This window comes from Symsagittifera roscoffensis, chromosome 4, assembly GCF_963678635.1.
Source record: "Symsagittifera roscoffensis chromosome 4, txSymRosc1.1, whole genome shotgun sequence".
Taxonomy (NCBI): domain Eukaryota; kingdom Metazoa; phylum Xenacoelomorpha; order Acoela; family Convolutidae; genus Symsagittifera; species Symsagittifera roscoffensis.
This window is the reverse complement of record NC_087065.1, coordinates 52931795-52955218: the sequence shown is the minus strand read 5'-3', so window position 1 is coordinate 52955218 and position 23424 is coordinate 52931795. Positions and strand designations below refer to the sequence as shown.

Below are 23424 nucleotides of genomic sequence, written 5' to 3'. Positions count from 1 at the left end.
CATTCGAACGTTACAATTTCATTTGCCAAAAGCAAAGAAACAACGAATCATTAGAACAATTTCATGCCGATCTAGTAGAATAAGCATCACGCGACTATTGCGGAGATCGATAAGAAGAGCATGTTTGAGATATGTTTACTGTCCAAATGAAAAATTAGCAGGAGTTTTTTTTAGCTTAAACCAGATCCCCCAAGACGCATACGAGATTGCAATCAGAAGAGAGAAAGGAATATAACACAGTAAAACAATGAAAACAAACCCAATCGGACCATCAAAATCAACAATGATCAAACAAGAACCAATGGCCTACAAACCGCCCCGCTGGCAAGGTTGGTACCAAAACAAACAAAGATGCCGGGGATACTTGAGAAGCAGACAAGTATCCCGAGAGGAAACTAAACTCAAGAGGTAATCAAAACCAGTAAGGAGGTCAGAACCAATTGTGGCGACAATTTGGGCCAAACCATCTACAATCATGCCCCACAAAAGACAAAGCTTACACAAATTGTGCCAAACGAGAACATTTTAACGTTTTGCAAAAGTATGTTAGTCGAGAAATGTTGACTAATGCAGGAAACGAGTAGAAATCAAAGTGGTGAAGAAGAAGAAGGTTTCATCGAGAAGGGAGAAAATTATCGAGTGGCATACGAAAAATTAACATCAACAGACGGCTGGGAAGAGATAATCAATTACAGAAGCAATAATCAAGTACATCTCACCGGAGGACGCGGCTAAAAACCTAGCATTTTGTAACTGCAAATACAATTTTGCAAAAGGACGACTGATCTTTGCAATAGAATCGGGGATTGGTTCATACGGTCAGCCCTGTTCATCATTGTTGATGACCCAAAAGCGAACATTATTGGACGAAACCTTCTGCCACATATCGGCATAAGATTGGTCCAAGACAAAACGAAACAAAGTCAAATTTTCAAAAACAATAAAAAGAAAACAGATCCATTGCAAAAAGACGACTGATCTTTGCAATAGAATCGGGGATTGGTTCATACGGTCACCCCTGTTCATCATTGTTGATGACCCAAAAGCGAACATTATTGGACGAAACCCTCTGCCACATATCGGCATAAGACTGGTCCAAGACAAACCGAAACACAGTCAAATTTCTCAAAAACCAATAAAAAGAAAACAGACCCAGAGATAAAACAATGGGTGAAAAACAATTTTCAACAACTATGCGTAAGAATTGCAAAATCAAAAAGTATCGTACTGTGAATACAATTCACGAAGGATGTCACTCCGATACAAGAAAAAGGAAGGTGCGTACCAGTACACCTAGAGAAATGAGTAGAGAGTAGAGAAGGAATTAGACAAATTGATAGACCAGAAGCATATCATGAGGAATGTTCCTACAAACAATTCATCAATCCAATTGTGATAATGGTAAAAAAAGGATCAAACAGTAAAATTGGCACTTTATTCAAAGAGAGTTAACACTTGCATTCACAGAAAAAACAATACCAGGTGCCTAACATCGAATAACTGCTCAGTAAAACCGCAGAAATTATCAAAATGAAAGACAAGGAACACGAACCTTTTTCTCAACACATGACCTACGATACGCTGATGCACAAATCCCTCTTGATCGAAAAACAAGAAAACAATGCAATTTCAGTCTCGTAGGAGGTAATACAACTGAAGCAACCAAGCGCAAACAGTTTTCTATGGCCTCACAGATCTCACGTTTACAAACTGCAAAAACACATACACATACATAGGCGATATATTAATTGGAACAAAAGAAGAACAAAAGTAACATTAAATAAAGTCCTTAACAAAGCAGATATAGAAAACCTGGCAATATCACTGGACAAGTTTTATTTTGCATGTAGGCTGGTAGAATGGCTTGGCTACATTATGAATAGCGAGGAGACAAGGCCATTAATCTGAAAAACAGAAGTAAAAAAAACACCACCTAAAACATTCAAACAACCAAAGAGTTTGTGGGTTCAATACACCACCGCACGAGATACATGCCAAACTTAGCATGAACATCGTCAGCATTAGGGCCACTGCTTATAAAACACAGACAAACTCATAACGTTTTTTTTGGAAAGCAGAACATACAACCGCATTTCAACAAGTGTTAAAATTAGTATCTAAAATGACCGAAAACAAAGATTTCAACCAAAACCTAGAGACCCGTGTGGTCTGCGATGCATCGACATTTAGTGTAGGAGCAGAGCTAGAGCAACTCACAAAAAAGGGGTGGGTAGCAATTGCTTACGCCTCGAGGTTATTAGTTTCACTAAAAGAAAAGTATTAGTAAATGAACTAGAATCGCTAGGGGTCGTGTGGGCAATCGAACACTTTAAATATTACATAAACGGGAAAAATTTTACAGAGCACGGGGCTTAATCAGCGCACAAAGCGGAAGTGAAAGATCAAAAACCAGCCAAAACAGGCTCACTGGGTGGAATGATAGACCAATCTCATTCAATTTTGACATCAAACATTTGGCGGGAACAAAATGGGATTAATTGACTATATGTAGAAAAATCTGGTAGGATTAGCATTACCCCCTCAACTAGTATGATAAGAAATTTGTTGTGTCATCAATTAACTCGTTTTTTTTAACCTCATTCTCAACAAGTTGGCCGATCAAAAACGAGCACCAAATCAACTGATCAGAAAGCGCCCGGAAAATGCAAGAAAACTAACAAGACCATTGAAATCTCCAGTTTACTTGAAACATTCCAGGCAAACCGAAAGCGGTCATTCAGAACTAAATACACACAATCGGTCGATAAAATATCCACTCGGAAATATGAGGACCACAAAATTTACTACAAAAATCAAACCAAAAATCATAAATCTGATAAATCTGAGGAAGGAGCAAAAATGAGACGGAGCAATGACTACAAGGGATTCAAAGGCGGTTTCATATTGGACAGTGCCAGAGCGAGAGGTGGAGGAATTAACAACAAACAGCCCTAAACACTGCGAGGTAGAAATACCGAAATCATTTGGAGAGGTGAATCGGATAGAGAGGATAGCTTATCCGATCCAAGATAACACCGCAGAACGACAACGTATGAACTTTGGACGTCGTTCACCAAAAAGTAACATCGAATAGGCAGAGCAGTCTACAACCTGAAGTACACGGCACTTGGGGATCATAAAGACAATTCCTAGACATTTTCTTCACTGACAAACCTACCAGCTCCAAAGATGGACAAAATGAAAAGAGAAAATCAACCGAAGAAGCTCACTGGGATACAACGACGAAAAAACTGAAAAACCCAAGAAACCAAAATCAACAATGTCACAAACACAAACGGAGTGAAGAGAGTCGCAAGATCAGGCAACAGAATTCAAGAGCCAGCACAAAGTCGAGGCCCATACGGAATTGACAGTCGAAGTCATTGAGCAATACGAGTATTGCGTAATCAGGGTGGACCCTGCATACCACCATGAAGAGAATATGACCCCAGTGAAGATTGGACCGACGATGACTGCCATATACGGAGTAAACAATCTAGGCCAAAAACTTGAAGCCAGCCACGAATTGTTACTGGCAAACGTTATGGTCACGGTGGATCGCGTGAATTATACAGAGGCAGAAGAGGATACAACGCTATGCAGAGAAAACTTACAGAAAGTGATGGGAGTCAGCTTTATAGCCGCAGCCACCCGAAAAGATCGGAATATCAAACGGATCGTGAATTTCGTCAGAAAGAGAGACTGCATCCTGATAGACGAGCGAATCATAATACCTCAACTGCGACACACAATCCCCGACAGCTTGCATTTGACACACCGCGGAGCTGCCAGGATGTTAGATCTGTGTGAACATATCTGGTTTCCCCATATACAACGGACCATCGTACAAATGGCTCAAAACTGGCGACACGGCACAAAAAAATGTAAAAATTTGAAACCAGCATTAGGGAAAACACAACCATTCCAGATGGATCCGGTTGTGTCATCAATTAACTCGTTTTTTTAACCTCATTCTCAACAAGTTGGCCGATCAAAAACGAGCACCAAATCAACTGATCAGAAAGCGCCCGGAAAATGCAAGAAAACTAACAAGACCATTGAAATCTCCAGTTTACTTGAAACATTCCAGGCAAACCGAAAGCGGTCATTCAGAACTAAATACACACAATCAGTCGACAAAATATCCACTCGGAAATATGAGGACCACAAAATTTACTACAAAAATCAAACCAAAAATAATAAATCTGAGGAAGGAGCAAAAATGAGACGGAGCAATGACTACAAGGGATTCAAAGGCGGTTTCATATTGGACAGTGCCAGAGCGAGAGGTGTAGGAATTAACAACAAACACCCCTAAACACTGCGAGGTAGAAATACCGAAATCATTTGGAGAGGTGAATCGGATAGAGAGGATAGCTTATCCGATCCAAGATAACACCGCAGAACGACAACGTATGAATGTTGGACGTCGTTCACCAAACAGTAACAGCGAATAGTCAGAGCAGTCTACAACCTGAAGTACACGGCACTTGGGGATCATAAAGACAATTCCTAGACATTTTCTTCACTGACAAACCTACCAGCTCCAAAGATGGACAAAATGAAAAGAGAAAATCAACCGAAGAAGCTCACTGGGATACAACGACGAAAAAACTGAAAAACCCAAGAAACCAAAATCAACAATGTCACAAACACAAACGGAGTGAAGAGAGTCGCAAGATCAGGCAACAGAATTCAAGAGCCAGCACAAGGTCGAGGCCCATACGGAATTGACAGTCGAAGTCATTGAGCAATACGAGTATTGCGTAATCAGGGTGGACCCTGCATACCACCATGAAGAGAATATGACCCCAGTGAAGATTGGACCGACGATGACTGCCCTATACGGAGTAAACAATCTAGGCCAAAAACTTGAAGCCAGCCACGAATTGTTACTGGCAAACGTTATGGTCACGGTGGATCGCGTGAATTATACAGAGGCGGAAGAGGATACAACGGTATGCAGAGAAAACTTACAGAAAGTGATGGGAGTCAGCTTTATAGCCGCAGCCACCCGAAAAGATCGGAATATCAAACGGATCGTGAATTTCGTCAGAAAGAGAGACTGCATCCTGATAGACGAGCGAATCATAATACCTCAACTGCGACACACAATCCCCGACAGCTTGCATTTGACACACCGCGGAGCTGCCACGATGTTAGATCTGTGTGAACATATCTGGTTTCCCCATATACAACGGACCATCGTACAAATGGCTCAAAACTGGCGACACGGCACAAAAAAATGTAAAAATTTGAAACCAGCATTAGGGAAAACACAACCATTCCAGATGGATCCGGTAGTAGAATCCAACGAGAAGTCACAGTTAGATTTTGCTGGGCCTTTGCCAGATGAATTGAATAGGGACGCATACATTTTAGTTGCCGTGGACGAATGATCAGAATTCCCGACGGCAAAAGTTGTATCAAACAAAACCGCAGGTAAGTCATTAGTTATATTTCGTAGACGATACATAAAACTTTTACTCGCACCCGTAGACGATCGCAGATCCATAGGTGTAGACAAAAGCATGATACAAAATTTGAAACGCTACTTTGGAGAAATGTGAAAAGACAAAAATAACACACCATTTATCCTTGCATCAGATGTCACTGAAGTTATAAAAACGTTGAGAAAAACTCCACGCGGAGTCACAAAAATAACCCCATTCGAAGTCAACCTGGTGAGAAAACCAAGCACACCTTAGCAACGACTAGTTCATCGAACAACCTAAATCTGAAAACGCCAAACAGGCGTGCTTAGATTGGAAAAAGTTGATGCACCCCCCACTACCACCGGAGGTAATGCTTGACTTGCAATGAAGGCCGGAGAACGACGTGACTATAACAAGCATACCAGTAAAACGGATCCCAGAACCGATCAACGCGACTTAAAAGGAGGAAGATCAACCGACAACGCAAGCTCATAGTGAAGCAGATGTGAGAACTAGACATACACTAGCTAATGAGAAGGAAGCGTTAAACTTAAGATACAATAGAACACATGTGGACAAAAACATTAAGAAACATATTCAACAGGTAGTTCGGAAAACCGGTGAGAATCGTCACGAAAGTGAATACCCAAAAAAAATCGAACCAAAATGCAAAACAATAAAATGAAAAGTCTTAACGCACGCGCAACTCACAGCTTGGGTTCAAACACTAGGTAAACAAACCAAACTATTCAAGAACAGCGGATTCGTATTGGTACCTAACCCAAAAATCTACGTACCCTGCAAACCCTCAGGTCTAAGTGACAACGTGCTTACATTCCGCAAGAGGAACGGGCCCATGTTTACGTTTTTTAGACATAACGCAACCCAACGCGCAACAACAACCGATGTTTCAGGAAGATGAGAAAAACGGGAATTACAAAGAAACTAACCCACAAGGAACAACAAGCTCAAAAAGAGCCGCAAACAGAAAGGAAGAGCCAAAAGAAACGAAAAGTCAAATCACTCCAAACTGGATAGGGACCTGGGCAAAACCAACACCCAGACTCGCAAAAAGCATGATGTTCAAACCAGACGGTAGCATTAAACAATCATAGGCGAAAATTACGGTAGGGCAAACAATTTGATCAACAACGTCAGAAAACACGGCACCATTCCCAAAACGAATCGACATCAGAAAGACACCAACCCAAGTGACTATAAGATCAACGAAAAAATCGACACGAACAAGACCACCCATCCGCAGTGGCGAAAACACTAGGGTGTCCAGTACCGATTAACACGATTGACACGCTAAAAAATGTCTATAGCTTTCACCGGAATAACAACAACCATTACAGCAAGCCAATAACTCAAACTACAGAAGCCTGATCTACAAAATGGGCTTGAACGAAAAATTGATTGCCTGAGTGAAATTTCTAGACGTGAACCAACCGAGAAAGCCGAACCAAAGTGTCAATGTGGTTGATGTGGCAACTCAAACAGAAAGCCCCAAAGGGGAAGGAAGTATTTTGTATCGCGGAAGCAAACAGCAAGGAGGACAAGAATCAAGACGACGGAATTTCAACAGAGGAACATGAAAGGCAACAAGAAAAGGAAGATGCAGGGAAAGAGAAGCTGCAGAAGTGTGAGAAGAAAGAAGGCGAAAAAAACTGTAGAGAGAGAACAGACTTAAAACTCAAAGATCGTCCCACATTATAAACTCATTAACGGTCCTCAACATTTATAAGGGAAGAGAGGGGAATGTCATCCGGCCGATTTGACTCAAACTGATGATGTCTTTATATGTATGTATATTAGATTTATATTGGTCTGATGGGCTTGACCGATACGCGTAAGACGTATCAGAGAGCATGAACTCTCAGTGCAAAAGAATACACATTAAGATTCAGTTGTTTTCTTATCATCATCGAGCCTTTCTTGAAGTGTTTAGCAATCCGTTCTGATTCTAGATTATTTTATACACAGAGATATGACAACGGTAATCGAAAATACTTCAAATATGATCAAGGATCCGAGGATTGGATTTGTCCGATTTCTATTGAACTTTTCGTTATAATGAAATAGAAATTATCAGATTTTTTAAGCTTGTTTGAGCCGACATTTTTTGTTTTTATCCCAGCCATATGATTTTTTGTTAATTTTTCTTAATTCAACGTCGTTTATTTGGGTTTCCTATTGGTTGAAAAAACGCGAAATAGGATAATAACTGTTTAAAAAGTATTAATATTTTGGATTCAAGTTATTAGAAAATTGTACCCATAAACTGTAGAACAGAATATAACAACCTGTTGCTACAATAACAATAACGCAGAATTGTTTACGAAGATTAAGAAAGATATAATACGAAGATTAAGAAGTCTGGGCGGTGCTGTGAATTACAGTTTTTTGGTGTTAACTTTTGATTCTATTTTTGACATTCTGGTTCGTTGATGATTGAATCAAAATACCCTTCTTGAATTTTTCTAGGTCGAATTAGTGCGAAAGTGTCTGCACTATAACGACAGAAACATGGCCCTGACTTGGTTCCACTACTACGACCTTAAACTAATTGACCTTGAAGAAGACATCAAACCCGTGATTGAAGAGTACCTTAAAACTGGAGTTTACAAAATCCAGAAGCTGCCTTTCAGCGATCAAAAATTGGACCCCAGCCTCGGATCAATTGAATGCAGCGAAACAAATCCAAGTTTCGAATCTTTCGGAGGCTTGAACCCGGAAGTCAAGCCAGGGATTTACTACACATTAAGGATTACGGAATCAAATATTGTAATTGTAGATGATTTCAACATGTTCATGCGCGCTGCTGATTCTATTGTCAAGAAAAAGATTGTAAGAATGGTAGGACTTGACTGTGAGTGGAAACCTGGGTTCGAGAAAACGGCGAACCAGGTTGCTCTTTTACAACTCGCAACTTCTGATTTTGTGTACTTATTCGACTTAACAGTCATCGAATCTAAAATTGATCCTTGTGTTCTGAAGTGGTTTTTCAAACATCTTTTTACCTCAAGAAGAATTACAAAACTTGGATTTGGTTTTGGTAGTGACTTGAATGCTCTCGCGAGTTACTCGTTTTTCTCAGAGTGTTTGCAAGATGCGTATATTCGAAATTTAGTCGACATTTGTGATCTGGTACAGAAGGTGGAGACGTCATATCCTTCATTTTTCCCCTATTCTGCGGCTGATCTACCGATTGATCACAGACAAGAAAAAGGTCTAAGTTTGACAGTGTTCAAATGTTTTGGAAAGATTTTAAATAAAACCGAACAATTGAGTAACTGGGAACGAAGACCTCTAAGAGACGCACAGATACTGTACGCAGCATTAGACGCTGCTTGTCTTATAGATATCTACAGTTTCATTACGAGCAGATTGAATGAGTTGGAGACCAAAAGTGTCGCGTCGTTGCAGAGTGAACATGTTTCAACTGATGTCAAGGAGTCGAACTTGAACAGTAAGTGTAAAATCTTACAGAAGCTCCCCAAAAGTTTTAACTGAAACTCAATTTCATCACGAGGCCAAACTGCGCACTGGATAGACGCACAATTTTGTGTCTGTATACTCTTGGATTCCAGAGACAAATCTTTAAACGTGTTTCAAAATGTAAGTGGATTATGGAACATGTTTAAAGATTATGTTTAAAGATTATTATGCACTTACATTCCAAAATGTAAGTGCATAAAAACCATTGAATATTTTTGCAATGGCATTGGAAGAGAAAATCACTATTTTATCATATTCTGTCATCTTTTAAAATTGTTTCACAACAAAATAAGCGATTAAACCGCATTGGAACGTAAAGTTCTGTGAGGAAAACGCATTTTTCTGGTGATACTAATGTAACTAACAATACATTACATGATAATTTACTCTAGTTGTCAAATATCGCTTTTGTTCGTAAACTTCAAAATTGGTGCATCTCAACAAATTTTTATCTTTCCGATTTAATGGAATGCACCTATTCAAGTATTAGTTATGTGCAATTGATAGTTTTCTCGCGTGATGTTCATTTTTAGTTTATTTTCTGCAAAAAAAATGGGCTCTTAAGCCGTCTCTGCGGCTTGAAAACCTTACGTGGAGTTGTTCACTGGTTACTGCAGCATGGAACTAGCTTAATGTCTACTGAACTTTCATCCCCTATCAATTCTAAACATGTAACGGGGCTCTAGGGGGAAGTTTTTGACTCTAAACGAACTCGTATGTGCTATCAGTTTTCAGAATTTTACTTCTCAAAAATTAGCGTTCGATAGTAACTCATTAATTTTCCTGCGCTCGAATAAAACGTTAACAATTGCAAATAGAATGGATTCTTAATAGTTCAAAGATTTTGTTACGCCGCAGCTGCCGACTCTTGACTTACGCTGAGAGGCTTACCTACAATTGACCTGAACGAATTTTTTCCAGTTCAGTTCTAAGTGAGGATTTGCTTTAACATTTTTATCACATTATTACCTTTGCGACAGCTTAATCAAGAACTAGACTTTTCCCGTAAACAATTTTTTCCAAATCTGTCAGAAATAGAAGTTGCTTTTCTGTATAATGAATCTTAGCAACTTCTGGACTCACAACTTCTTGACTCCGTCGCACTTGGTCTAGAGATAAAGCGGTTGCTTTTGCACCTTTAAGTCTGTGGTTTTAGTCCCGGCCAGACCTTGTTTTTTCAGGATGTATGAAATTAAGGGAAAAAAACGTTCGTGAAAAACTGATTTGTCGGGCTTTTGTCTGTTTGCTTATATTTTGTCGACTTAGTTATCACCTCACGAATTTTTCTTGTACTGTAAGCAGTTTTCATTGCAGTTGCAATTGTTGTTGATTTACTTCTAGACTTTGTATATTTACTAATGCTGACTTAATTTATTTTCTTTTTTTGCTCAAAAGTTTTATTCGGTCTGAGTAAATTAGGCCTTTTTTATCGGATTAGTCAACTTTTCATGTGTTTTTAGACAGAAAAAATTGATTGTGGCGTACGTTGGTGTGTATAAGGTCAAAGGTTTGAAACTTGATCACTCAAAAAAATTTTATGACAGCAATTTCTTTGGCATTTTTTCGGCTCAATGGGCGTGCACCCACGTATTGTTCGCTTAGTGGCCGCTCTGTAGGTACTAAAAGCCCTTTTCAAACTGTCGGTTGTGTTTTTCGGCTGTTTTACGGAAATTGAGTTTTCAGTTTTAACTATAGGTTTTTACCAACGTATTTAAATACGTTTTCTTACGAGCATGCAATGCTATCCTTGCGTGATATCGCATGTGTTGTATTTTGTGTAGTTTGAAGTCAAAAAAATATTGTGGTATAGTAGGTGATGTAATATGGTCAAAGTTTTAAAACTTGATCGCTCAAAATTTTGTGACATCAATTTGTTGGGCATTTCTTTTTGTTTACGGCTCAAAGGGCGTCGACCCGGGCGTTGTTGTCTTATTGCCCGCTCGGTAAATACTAGAAGCTTATTTAAAACAGTGTGTAGGTTGTGTTTTCCGACTGTTATGCTGAAATTGAATTTTTCATTTTTCCTAAAAAATTTTCAATTTCAACTACGGTTTTTTTTCGACTAAGTTATTTACGTCTTTTTCTATTCTCTAGCATGAAATGTCACGTTTGCGTGGTATTGCAAGCGTTGTCTTATGTGTAGTTTGAAGGGAAAATTATCGTGGTATATCAGATTGTCATGTAATACGGTCAAAGTTTCAAAACTTCATCGCTCAATATTTTTTGCAATTTCGTAGGCATTTTTTAAGGCTCAATGGGCGTCCATCTGGGTTTTGTTGGTTAATGGCCGCTCTGTAAATACTAAATGCTTATTTAAAACTGTTTGTTGGTTGCGTTTCTTGACTTTTGTTGGTTGCGTTTCTCGAGTTATTAACGTTTTTTCTTTCTATTCGCTAGCTTGAAATGCTGTATCCCAATTGATTCGGAGCTCCCCTATACCTCTGTGTACAATTTTTTCATAGGTGTTTCGTGTGTCCTCTTGAGCGGCAACATTCTGCTGCTCTAATTCTTGTCCTGAGTTTCAAAATACTGTAATCACAATGATTTTAATCTGATTTGAAAATTATCAGTTAATTAGTTTAATTAATTTTGTTATTCCTCGTATTCTCAGGTGAGCTCTTAGTTTTTGGGCTCAAAATAAATTGTCCCTAGCGATGAAGTAGAAGTGACATGAAAATAGGCAGAAATGAGTCCTCCAATAATTCTTTACAATAAATCTCAAAGTTTGCGATGATTATAGCCTGTTACTGAATAAAATTCAAGGCAAAAGGCTAATACGCTTGCATTCGTATTTTTTAATTTTTGAAGATTTGTCAGTGGGTTTCGCAGGCAATTGTTAATCACCTGTCTCCACCGAAAATACAGTGCTGATTTTTAAAAGATCAGCATAAAATTTAAACGCGTTTTTTTATCAAGTTGGGTTGACTCTAGGTGAACAATGATGAAGACGAAACTTGCTTAGAATTGAAATTTAAAACGCGTTTAAAACGCATAAAAATTGAAATTTAGAACGCGATCAAGTTGGTTGACTCTAGGTGAACAATGTTGAAGACGAAACTTGCTTAGAATTTCAGCAGAATTAGGTTATTACCCGCTTCGAAAATTTTGTTTGCTGATAAAAAAAGGCTCACTTTGATATGTTTTTTTTTTGCTCAGCAATTGAACCAATAGTTTTGACGCAATTTTTGATTGACAAAAATGCAGATAATAATCGTTCTTGTGGTTAAATTTTGAACACGAATTATGCAAAATAGATTGCGCCATGTAAATTCTGCTAAAGTCCAGCAACAAAATACATCTGTGTCCAAAATCCATCTTCTGTTGTGTGGAACTCGGCCTTATGCGTTTGTCGCTGGATTCCAGAACAACAAATCTTCGATCACACTTTTGTATAGTGAACTTTTTTTTTGAGTTCCAGCAACAAAAATTACTATCTCATGTAAACTATGTGTCTGTGGAATTCAGACGCGAGCGAGAACAAATCGGTGAGCAGCCGTGGCTGATTGGCTAAGACGTGCGGCATTTAAAACAAAGTTGAGTTTAAATCCCTTTTCGGTATCGGTGAGAGGGGTTTCAGTGTAATCCGCCTCAAGGTGGGAACAACTATGGCAACATCGATGACATCTTTCTTCCGCTTGGAACAAGGCCCAATGTTGAACACTGGAAGTAGGACCGGGGGCTAATCAATTTTTTTTAAATTCTTTATTTTATAAAACCGAGTTTGGCGTTGAATAGTTTCCATTTACTCAATGGAAAACTAAACTATTCGATGACAGAAAGCCAATGGCGCAAATAACCGTCTTCATCTTTCAGTTTTTACAAATGGAGTTGAATTTTTGCAATCCCAGCTGAATAAAACATTACCGATGGATCCAATTTTTCAAATTGGTGTCTGCGCTATCAAAAACGTCTAGTATCATTGAGCGAGTCTTGAAATTAAAAGAACTTTGAGGTGCTACGTTATTTTTGTTATGATGCTTCAAAAGGTCATAAATTGTTTCAGTGTTTTTGACTTAGTTCTCTTTTCCAACTTTTCTCTTTTCGCCTTGTTCGTTGGTATTTTGGTCACCCAATCACTCACTAAGTGTTAGTTATTTTTATTACTATTACTTCACTTTGTCTTTTTTACAGGAACCCCCAATGATGACTTGGCTGCGGTCTCCTCGACTCGTGATGTCGACCAGCACGTAGTTTCGTCAGCCACAACAGGCAGTAGACGCCGTGCGATTGTCAACATGTTCGGGGAGCCAGTGGCGGTGATTAAACGGCGCTCAGGAGAAAAATTGGAGGTTGGGGATCTGAAGTTTGTAGTGGACGGGATGTTAGAGGGCATTGTGAAGTACCTCAGGATGTGGGGTATAGATTGCATCACTGCCTCGCCCGTAAACGATCCCCAGGAAGCGGTGAGTTTGTTTGCTTGGTTCGATCTCAAATGCTGATGATGCTCTCTCAAAGTTTTGATCATTGGTGATTTAATTGTTCACCGGCCAATCTTGAACCTTAATTTATACTCTTGCTCTTTGCGTGCAATTTAAAAGTGCCATTGTTATATGGATAATCTGAGCCGGCATATATGCTGTCCTATAGCAAAAACACAAATCGCCAGAAAATCGGATTAATTTTTAAAAGGATTTTAATTTTGAGATTTCACCGCGGAATGTAACTCGTTTTTGAGTCAATGAACGCGGTGAATACTCTTATTTAGGTCGTGTATGTGTGTTTATTTCGTTGAGCTTGCCAATAGTCTACACTTTGATATGAATTTGAAAACTAATCCGACCGGCATGATTCGAATTAGTAACCGAAACGAAAGTTTTTATCAAAAATGAACATGATCTTGAAAATGTTGTTGCCAATATCAGATTTGAAGTAAACTTTTCTATTTTTTTGAAACGCGAGGTTTGTCAATTTTTTTTAATTGTCGGCATACAACGCAATTTCTAACGAATTTTCCAGTCCCCAGCTCTTGTCCCACCAAAGGAGCGATTGCTCTGGGATTAAATTACTGAAGAGCGATTACTGAGACAGCCTTTCTGAAATTTGAGTCAAACAGTGTTTTTTCACGTCTCCGGTATGCTGCAAGAAGTTTTTTTCTCAAAAAGTTTGAGTAACTAAATTTTAATTCAAAATTATAAAAAAGGGTAGAAACCTTGAAAATGTTGTTGCCAATAACAGACTACTTAGCTAAATTTAAATGAAACTTGGAATGGAAACTGGCTGTGATCACCACTTTGATTTTTAAAAGCTTTATTCAATTACTGATCATTTGAAGTAAAACTCATCTACATTTCGAACCCTGCGAAGTCGGTCATTTTTTTTAAATTGTCTTCATACAACGCAATGTCCAAAGGTTTCCCCAGTCCCAAGCTAGCGTCTTGCCAAAAGAGCGATCGTTCTGGGATCAAAGTGCTAGAGACAGCGTTTTTCACATGCGAGTCAAGACAGTGTGTTTTTTCACTTCTCCGGGAGGCTGGAAGAAGACGTCTTTTCTCAAACAGTTTGGGTAATTGAATTTAACTTCAAAAATGTGTAAAAGAATGAAAGAAGAATTAGTTAGCTTAAGTTCGCCATAGCGGCAAAGAAATGCAAGTTAGTTGTTTCTTCGTAAGCATGCATAATATTTGGCATTTTTGGTCTAAGACCCGGTACTTTTCTTTGCGAGTTTGCAATTTCCTTCCATATATTGGGATGGGGTCTACTGGAAATTGGCTGTATGCCATAATGCCACTCCTTGACAGCTTTTGTTGTTCTGGCATGATCGGATGATGCCGCATCCCTTTGATTCCACAGTGAAGAGGTTAATAGGAGTTCGCGATTCCGGGGCATCTTTTTTAAAAGTAATTTGATGCAAAATAAAGGGTAGCTCAACAATTTTCGCAATTTTTGGACTCTTTTATGGTGCGATCGCATACTATTTGATTTTCCTTGGCTATTTAATCGTATGAGTTTCCCACTTTTTCTTTTTCAAAAGCCAGTGAGGGTAAGATGCTAACTGCAAAAGCGAACTTGTGATTTGTTTCGTAATTGTTTAATCCGAGTTCCGCGATTTTTCTCATATAATTTTGTGAAAGATAGAAAAAAGATCCAGAAAGCTTGGATTCTGGGAATTCTTTTTCCGAGACGCTCGACTAGCGGCCTGCTGAAAATCAAGCCAATTTTTTTCAATACTACTATCAGGGGCTACTAATTTTAAGGCATCGAAGAAATATGTTACGTTTTCTCCGGTTTATTTGGTAGTAAGGCATATATGCAAGCGGAGGCTGCATATTTATAGACTTTAATTGATGAAAATTGTTTGGCGTGAATTTGAAAGTTCCGCCACTTAACCAAAGTTTAGATTTTTGTAGGACACGTTGATTTTCAGGGTCGCGAACAAAATAGTCCTCTCGTGATCGTTTTGTTCACTGTTGAATCTTCTAAAGTTTTTGAACAGCTCGGGTATTTCGAATTTTCTGGTTGCTGTGGAGACGATGAAACCTTTCCCGCTGCTGGCGCACTCGTTGTTCAGTTTGAACTGAGTTGTACAGTTTCTTTAGTTGGTAGGGCCTATCGCTCAGATCCTTGATGTTTTTCAAAATTAGCCGAGCATCCGATTTTCCCGTAAAAAAAGTCATGCTCATGTTCTCCCCTCGTTTCAACAAAATTTTCTTCATCTGTAATTGCTGTTGCTCTGCATTTATTTGTTTCGTGTTTCGAGCAGTTTCAGTTTGTAGTTGTTTTGTTTGTTTTGTTTTTGTGTATAAGATAGTACTCGTGGCCTGATACCACTGGTTTTTTTTGTCTCTCTAACATAAGGCAAAATGAACAGACGTTGCAAACAATATAGTGCATTTTTCATAATAGTGGTTGAAGAGTAAGGAAGTTTGATTTTTTTTTTAAAACTCACAAACGTCTTTTTTGCCTTCCTATTAGCACCATGCAGCTTTTTTAAACGCGTAAATGAGGGATTATTTCTTTAACTTATCCAAATGCATTTATTGTGACTAAATGCATCAAGTGAATCATAAATGATTTCTCTGGCCTCAATTTACCCACTTAATTGGAAAACTATTATGGTTATAAAAAGACTTAATTTGAAACAATTTATCGGTTTCGAAAGTGGGTGAAATAGTTGTGGATTTGCCTTTTTGTGGGGTTGTAAAGTAGGGGGTGTAAACATAGGGTGTTGAATAACGAGGAAGTGAATAAGGGGACACCCATTTTTGGCTATCGAATGAAATTAAAGTCATTTAAACTAAATTGACAAGATTATAAATAAGATGCGCAATTTGATATATTTTTGTCAGCAACCGAACTGGTAGTTTTGGCGTAATTTCTCACTGACTAGCAGAGCCGAAAATGATCCTTTTTAGGGTAAAACGTAGGGCCTGAGAATTAAAATTATTTTGCACCTGTTTTAATTCTGAAAATTTAGTTTGTCTCCATATTTTTCTCATTTTGTCCAAAATTAACTCACATTGGGAAAAACCCGTTTTAATTTTCAAGTTTTGTTTGTTTAGACGAATAATTTAAATCAGCGCTAAACATCTGTACGCTTAGTACTATGTGAGTGTGCGTGTAAGTTTTGAAGTATGTATGTTTTGGAAAGAAGCAAGCAAAAACTTCAGCATCAAAGTTTTTTTTTCCGATCAGAGAAGGCGAGAATGAACTTTGTATTATAGCGTGTTCTTATGCAAAATCATTCATGAGAGCTGTAAAAAGTCGAGTTATAGGAGTGGAATTCGAAAACAACCCATTCACTCGTGGTTCGAGAGCAATGAAATAGTTTTTCAAACCTTTTTTTATTGTTTAGAAAGCACGGTTTCAAGTGTTAGTTTCTTAGTCTTATATTCAGCAATGTTTTAAATAAAGCTATGTAAAAGTTTGGCAAATTTAGTTTTTTTGAAATATTTTTGGAAGGGTCAAGTCCACTCAGCCTAAAAAAACATTTATGAAAACCAGAAAAAGAAATGTTTAATGAATGTTTTTTTTTGGCAACGGTGACTAGTCGGATTTTTCTGTGGCACTTGATTAGCCTTGGGCCAGTCTTTACAAAGCTTTCAATCTCTTTTATCATCGTGAGTAATTGAATTCGAGATTTTTTATGATTCGGTGTATTCCTTAAATTGTGATTCCAGTGATTGTTTTCAGCTTGATGTAGCGATGAAGGAAAAGAGAGTTCTTCTGACAGCTGGCAAGAACTACCACATGGCTGCCAAACAGATAGGAGTGGAACAGGTGCTGGAGGTCAGCACTCTGGTCAAGGCCATTGACCAGGCCAAATACGTGTTCAGACACTTCGGCATGTCCCTAGACAAGTCGCTACTCTTTCTACGCTGTAGTTTATGCAACGGAGATGATTACATCACAACGCCAGCCCCTGTAGTACGTGTAGCAGTAGTGTTCATTTTAATCTCCAAACTTCTTTTCCTTGCCATTCTAATTTCAAAATTTTAAAAGCAAATGAACGTCGAATTTAAATTTCGGTTGGGTCATAATGTGCTTGTGGTTAAACGAACTAACTATTTTTGAATGTATGGCAATTATGATAATTTTCAACTGGTGTTTAACGTAAAATAGACACAGAAGACCCTTATCCGTGTGATCACAGGCGGATCTAGATTTTCTGCGATGTTTGACTTTTCGATGTGTGGGTACGTGGGCGATGTGTGGGTGTGTCAGTTTTTAGCCCGTTTTTGAAAGATTTTTTGGCGCTATCGACTGAAAATTGCTATAGAGGAGCACCACGGCGGCACCCTTAGGAAAAATTTCGTGTTGGCCGGTCAAAAAGGTTACCTTAGGGTGGACCTTTCGGGTGGTGAGGGAAGTCGAATTCCTGAAAAGATGCTTCCAATTTCCCCTGCAAGACCCTCCTCCCTGGATGCGATGACTTGTTAAATTTCAAAAAAATGATTTTCTATTCCATTTTAAGTTAAAGTTATTGTTGAAAGTTTTATTTGAGATTTGAAATTTGTTTCGAAAAGTTTGTATAGTGAAAAAAAAAGATAGTTTTTGTATTTCAAATACAATTACAGAAAGTAGGTTTTGAGTGATTAATTCTAGGTTCGTGCGCTTGTATCAATTCTGGATGGAAAGCACTGCAACTGGAAGAAACTGGCCGGCCACGAGCTCTTCTTCTCAGACCACTTCGACCCCGAGACAGCTGCCATTCTCAAGTCGGGTAAGATAGAACACATTGAGAGTTTTTATCATTATTGTGATTATAATAATTATTTCGAATATCTTAAAGTCGGCTGAAATTGCAAAATCATTCGTAAAAGTCCCGATTTTTTTTTTATTATCTAATGGAAAAATGCTTATAGAATCTCATAAAGCTGGATTTCGGCATTTGATGGATATTTCCAGATATCAGATATTTTTGTTTTGAGTAATTAAATACCTATACTACCCTTTCACAACGCGATCTTTGCTTAGCAGTTGTCAGAGTTTCAGCAAACAGCACTATTTCAGATCTATCAACAATATTTGGAAGATCATTTAGGTTTAAAAAAAATGAAAAATGGTCCTGTAGACTGATCCTTGAGGGTCTCCGCATGCCAAGGAACACAATGACGACATTTTTTTAAATCGGTTTTAGCAAATGATATCTGTTTTTAAAGTATGTTGTACGAAGAGGATGAGCACGACCTCTGTAGCCATATTTTTCTAAATTTGTCACTAGTACATCATGATTGGTGAAATCAAATTCTTTTTTTAGACCAACAAAGCAAAATTCACCAAATAGTTTTTTTTGTCCCTCCCATCTCTTATGTTTTCACTGAATTCAATCAAAGCTTCCACACTAGTTTAGTTGATTGACTTTTTTTGGTCGAAATCCGAACTTTTGTGCGAGTAATTGTTTGTGTATTTTAAAAGAATTTAATATATTATTTGGTCTATAATTCTATAGTAATTTTTTTGCACTTTTGACAATAGGCTTGACTTTTGCCTCTTCTAAGAAAATATACACTGAACCTTTGCAAACCTTTGCAAATACACTGATTAAAAGGCTGCAAGTTTTTTTTGAAATAGCTGGCATAGAAAGTTTCAAATTTTTTTGATTTTGCCATCATGACCAACTTATCCACCTTTTTCAAAGATATCTCAGTAAAAAAAAAAACATTTTATTTTTCTCCTCTATCTTAAATTTTTACAGCTTTTTTGTGATCAAGTGAGGAAATTTGCAATTTTTCTTCTATTGAAACAAAATTTTCATTAAAAGCTTCATCATCGAAAACATTCAATATTTTCGGTTTTGTTTTGCAGAACTAATCAAAAGCTTGGATTTGGAACAGTGTTTTAGAGTCTTAAACCTTTTCAGTTTTTTAAAATCGAAATATTTCCCTTTTATTTTCTGACTACCTTTTTTATATAGTTTTTAGCCTTTGAATGTTCTGATTTATTTGCTTCGTTGAATTAGTTTGCGTAATTTTTTGTTGTTTTTCCATTTTGATCAGAGTGCGTTTTACTAAGTAGACGGTCATCATTTAGACAATGACTAGTTAAATCAATCATAATTGGGACAAGAAAAACAAACGTTCGCAAAATTAATTAGTTATTATTCATGCGAACGTTCATATTTATCTCAATTCTGATTGGTTATTATATTATATGTCTTCTTGATGACCTATCTACTCAAGAGGTCCAACTGTTGGCCTCACTCTGATCATTATTTAAACATGTAAGACCTTTTTATTTAAAAACGAAAAACCACGCGACCTTAATAAACGAAAAATAAGAAGTTACCTGCAAAAAAATAACTTTTCGAAAATTTAAGACCCTTAATTGAGGTGATGTATTTTATCTTTGAAATTTAAAATATTGATATTCAGAAAATATCAATCTTCCGTCGGTTTGCTAGAGTTCATTGACGGCTTTTCAATTGTTTGTTGAAAATCGCGTCCAGACAATTCGGCCAAAGACAATTCAGCCGATTTGAAATTCAGCCAAGAGTATGCAGAAAATTCAGCCAATAATAGTAACCGCCGCAGTCGCGCCAACGTGTTGCGAGCTTGCCAACAGAGGGTAGGACTCTATACGAAAGTTAGAGCAGGTTATCGCCGCGCGCATAGCGCGCCCACCGGCTACCTTAAACCGAGAAGTATCTCCAATTCCGATTTTTTCTTTCGAATCTAGCGTTTTGTAAAACTGACTGAATTGTCTGTATACTTTTGGCCGAATTGTCTGAATTTCAAATTGGCAGAATTGTCTTTGGCCGAATTGTCTGTGCGCCGTTGAATATATATGGATATTCCAGGTAACCTGCCAATCTTCGAGGGCATTGCTCCAACTGTGTTCGACCAAGAGCAGGAGTACTACATCTGTGTCAAGTGTGGAAAAGTGTATTGGGAGGGAGGACACCACGAGAGAGCCATGAAAAACTTCTCTGACCTTTGGTTCAATCAAGATCAGAACTGAATCTATACATTAGATAAATTATTTTCCCATGTGTTTATTTAAGTGACGTGCTTATTCATTATTTAAAAAATATATGCGTGTTGTCCCGGATTAGATAGCGCTACTCGCGTAATGCGACTAATCAACCAGCAAAATATTAAGTGCCGAAAAGAGGAACTGAATTTGATTTTCACTTATTTACACATGCAAGCTAGCGTTGTCTGATTACAAACTTTGTTTTTGTTTCCAATCCAACATGCAAATAAAAAGACTAATTTTGGTAGCACTTTTCTTGCATAGTATTGGCAGTTTATTACCATGTGTTCTCCAATTTCTCAGTGATTATTGTTTGTTTTCGGTAAGCTCCAGTGGAACAGGTCTGTACAGCAGTCGGCTGTGATACTTGAGTGTTCGAGGATTAAGGTTCGAATCCCGTAGTCAATTCTCAAAACTCATTACGTTTTTGTTCTTGACTTTTTTTCTTTTTTTGACCCTTTAAAGCTTCTTGGCTTTTTTGCTAGTGTTTGTCGAAGCGCAGCTTCGCCTCTGTGTTTGATGGCTCTTTTTGATGAAAGTGATTTCATCAACCTGGATGAATACTTGATTACTCTTTTTCTCTTTACAATGGTGAGCGTTAATGTTATACTACGACTATTCTTTTTTTCTTACCTAAGTTAGAAGGCTTGGACATTCGAATAGTAATAAGTTAACACAGTTGATTCATTTTAAATGCATCAAATGAACCAAAATTAGCTATTTGCTTCCAACAATATAAAAATCATAAAAATACGATTTCAGAAATTTTTTAACTCAATATATTTCGCAATTTTTTGAAATGCATAAAATATACATAATGTTGTTTTATGCTTTCCAATTTATTGCATGCAAAGTTAGTGTGGGTGCCTTCAGTTTGTTATATTGCAAACTACTTGCAAAATTGTCTCAATTTGTATTTGGTGCCGCTTTTGTTGCATCGCATTGGCTGCTTTATTTGTGACTAGTGCTGCTTGTAGCTGCTTTATTTGTGGCTAGTGTTTGCCGGTTGTTAAGCGTTCGTGGCCGAGAGGGCGGGTGAGAATCTAGTTCTCGAGGTCGCAGGTTCGAAGCCCATGCGTATAAAAGTGTTACTAATTCGAGGCTTTTTTCTATCTTTTCTTATTTCACTTTATAAAGCTGATTTTTGTCGTGTCCTCGCTAGTGTTTGCAAAGCGCAGCCTCGCTTGTGTGTAATATTTGACTTCCGGAACTTCCTGCAGATCAGATATTTCTCCATCTATTGGAAATAGTCGAAATGGCTTGAAATTGCTATCTCCCATTCTTTACCTTTATAATGTTGGTTTTTTGTCATAGCCTTAAAACAGATCAAATTTGGACAATTTTCAAAGAGAAAGAAATAAATTCCCAAATAGTTCTGTTTTGTGGCTAGGACAAAAAACTCACCATTATGAAGGTTAATTTAAACTGATCTTTCACAATATTTTAGCCACGTTATGAATAGAGGCAATCAAAAGAGAAAGTTAAAAGCGAAAGTTGAAACGTTTCATTAAGAAAACTGTGTGCTCCTACGGAACACATAAGACATCTCTCTCTCAAGAAAAACATTGATTATCAAAAAATTCTGTCTGCCTTGCAAGCAACATGACTTTAAAGCTTTTTTGATTTCTTGGATTAACCAAAGAGCCTTAAATTGAGTTATACAAATGAAGGGTAATTTTTTCAGCAAAGGGCTCGACGTTTCAGCTCCAAATCTAACCATTTTTATTTTTGAGATGAAAAGTCAAAAATCTTGTTCCAGATGTATTCTTGAATAACAAAGATCAAGTTTCAGGCTTGATATAGCTTTGAAAGTTTTCGAACAAAAAATTTTGTTATTCTTGAATACATCAGAAACAAGATTTTTGAATTTTCGCCGACAAATCTAGCAATTTATTAGATTTTTAAAGCTCTTTTAAAATTTATTTCCTAGTCTAATCAATTTTACTTTCTAAATAAACCCTCAGACGACTCAACAATGAAGGTGTAAAAAAGTTGAACAGTTTGTTGCGGAAAAACTTGCCAATTGTTGCTTTTGGAGCTAAAACGTCCAGCTTTTTGCTTAAGGAATTACCCTTCATTTGCATAACTCAATTTTAAGGGACTTTGATTACTCCAAGAAATCAAAATAGCTTCAAAATCATGTTATTTGCGAGATAAATTGGGAATTTTACGATAATCAATGTTTTCCTGGAAGGGATATCTAAAGCTTTACGCAAGAGTAAAACAAAGTTTCGATAAAACATGAAAATTGTCAATACTAAGTTTTGTCTGACTAAGAAATTGTCGGATAAGTGAGATAGAGTGGAACATTCGGTAAGCTTGTATTTTTGGCTGAAAATTCAATGAGTTAGATTTTAGGTTTAAAGGGTATTCAAGAGAAAAAGCCAGTCATTGAAAAAAAAACTTAGCTGAAGGCTAAGCTGATTATAGAAATTAGCATCAAACACTGGTTCGCATTGAAGGCTGTGCCTCCTAAAGTAATTTTTCGAAGTGGGTTAGAACTTAAGACTAGGGTATTTTGTTGATGCTTTTCAGATATTTCCAAGTTGGTACCAGCCATATCAAAATTTTTAAAATCCTGATATGGGTTTCAAACTTTTGAGAAAGTTGCTTCAGTGGCGACTAAATATGAACCCTATAAAAAAATTTTAATTGAAAAGTTTTCATTTATAATTTGTTTATTGGTCATTTATTACTTGCATGGCGGTACCATTTTGAAATATTTGATTTCTTGGTATAGAGTTCAAAAGTTTTGGACAAGCAGATTCATTGTCGACAAAATTTGAACCATAAAAATGTTTGAAATTTTGAAAAATTATTGTTATTTAGAGGAAGGTGCATCTAAAAAAAGTTAATTAATAGAAATTTTAACTTTGTATTTGCTTCACTTGTAATTTTGAATCAATTTAATTATCTGATGATCAATCTTTTGTTTTCACAAAACAAGCAAGTCTTGAATGTTATTTTTCCGTGGTTCTTACATTTTTTAATCATAACAGGAAAATTCTGTGATAATGGAAATGCCAGGTCTATCTGTTGTTTTCTTATATGTGATAATGTTTCTTGGCAATTTTTT

At 37.3% G+C, this 23424-nt stretch overlaps 1 protein-coding gene across 1 annotated transcript in view; it reads left to right on the top strand.

Annotated features, from left to right (window-relative positions):
- LOC134844770 (exonuclease mut-7 homolog) overlaps nucleotides 1-20480 on the top strand; it is a 29572-nt gene extending 9092 nt beyond the window's left edge. The window contains exons 5-9 of the mRNA XM_063861585.1: nucleotides 7923-8907; nucleotides 13068-13339; nucleotides 17067-17300; nucleotides 17979-18096; nucleotides 20173-20480. Coding sequence (XP_063717655.1) covers nucleotides 7923-8907; nucleotides 13068-13339; nucleotides 17067-17300; nucleotides 17979-18096; nucleotides 20173-20333 — 1770 coding nt within the window. The 3' untranslated portion in view covers nucleotides 20334-20480. The remainder of the gene's footprint in view (nucleotides 1-7922; nucleotides 8908-13067; nucleotides 13340-17066; nucleotides 17301-17978; nucleotides 18097-20172) is intronic.
- Nucleotides 20481-23424: the final 2944 nt, after the last annotated feature.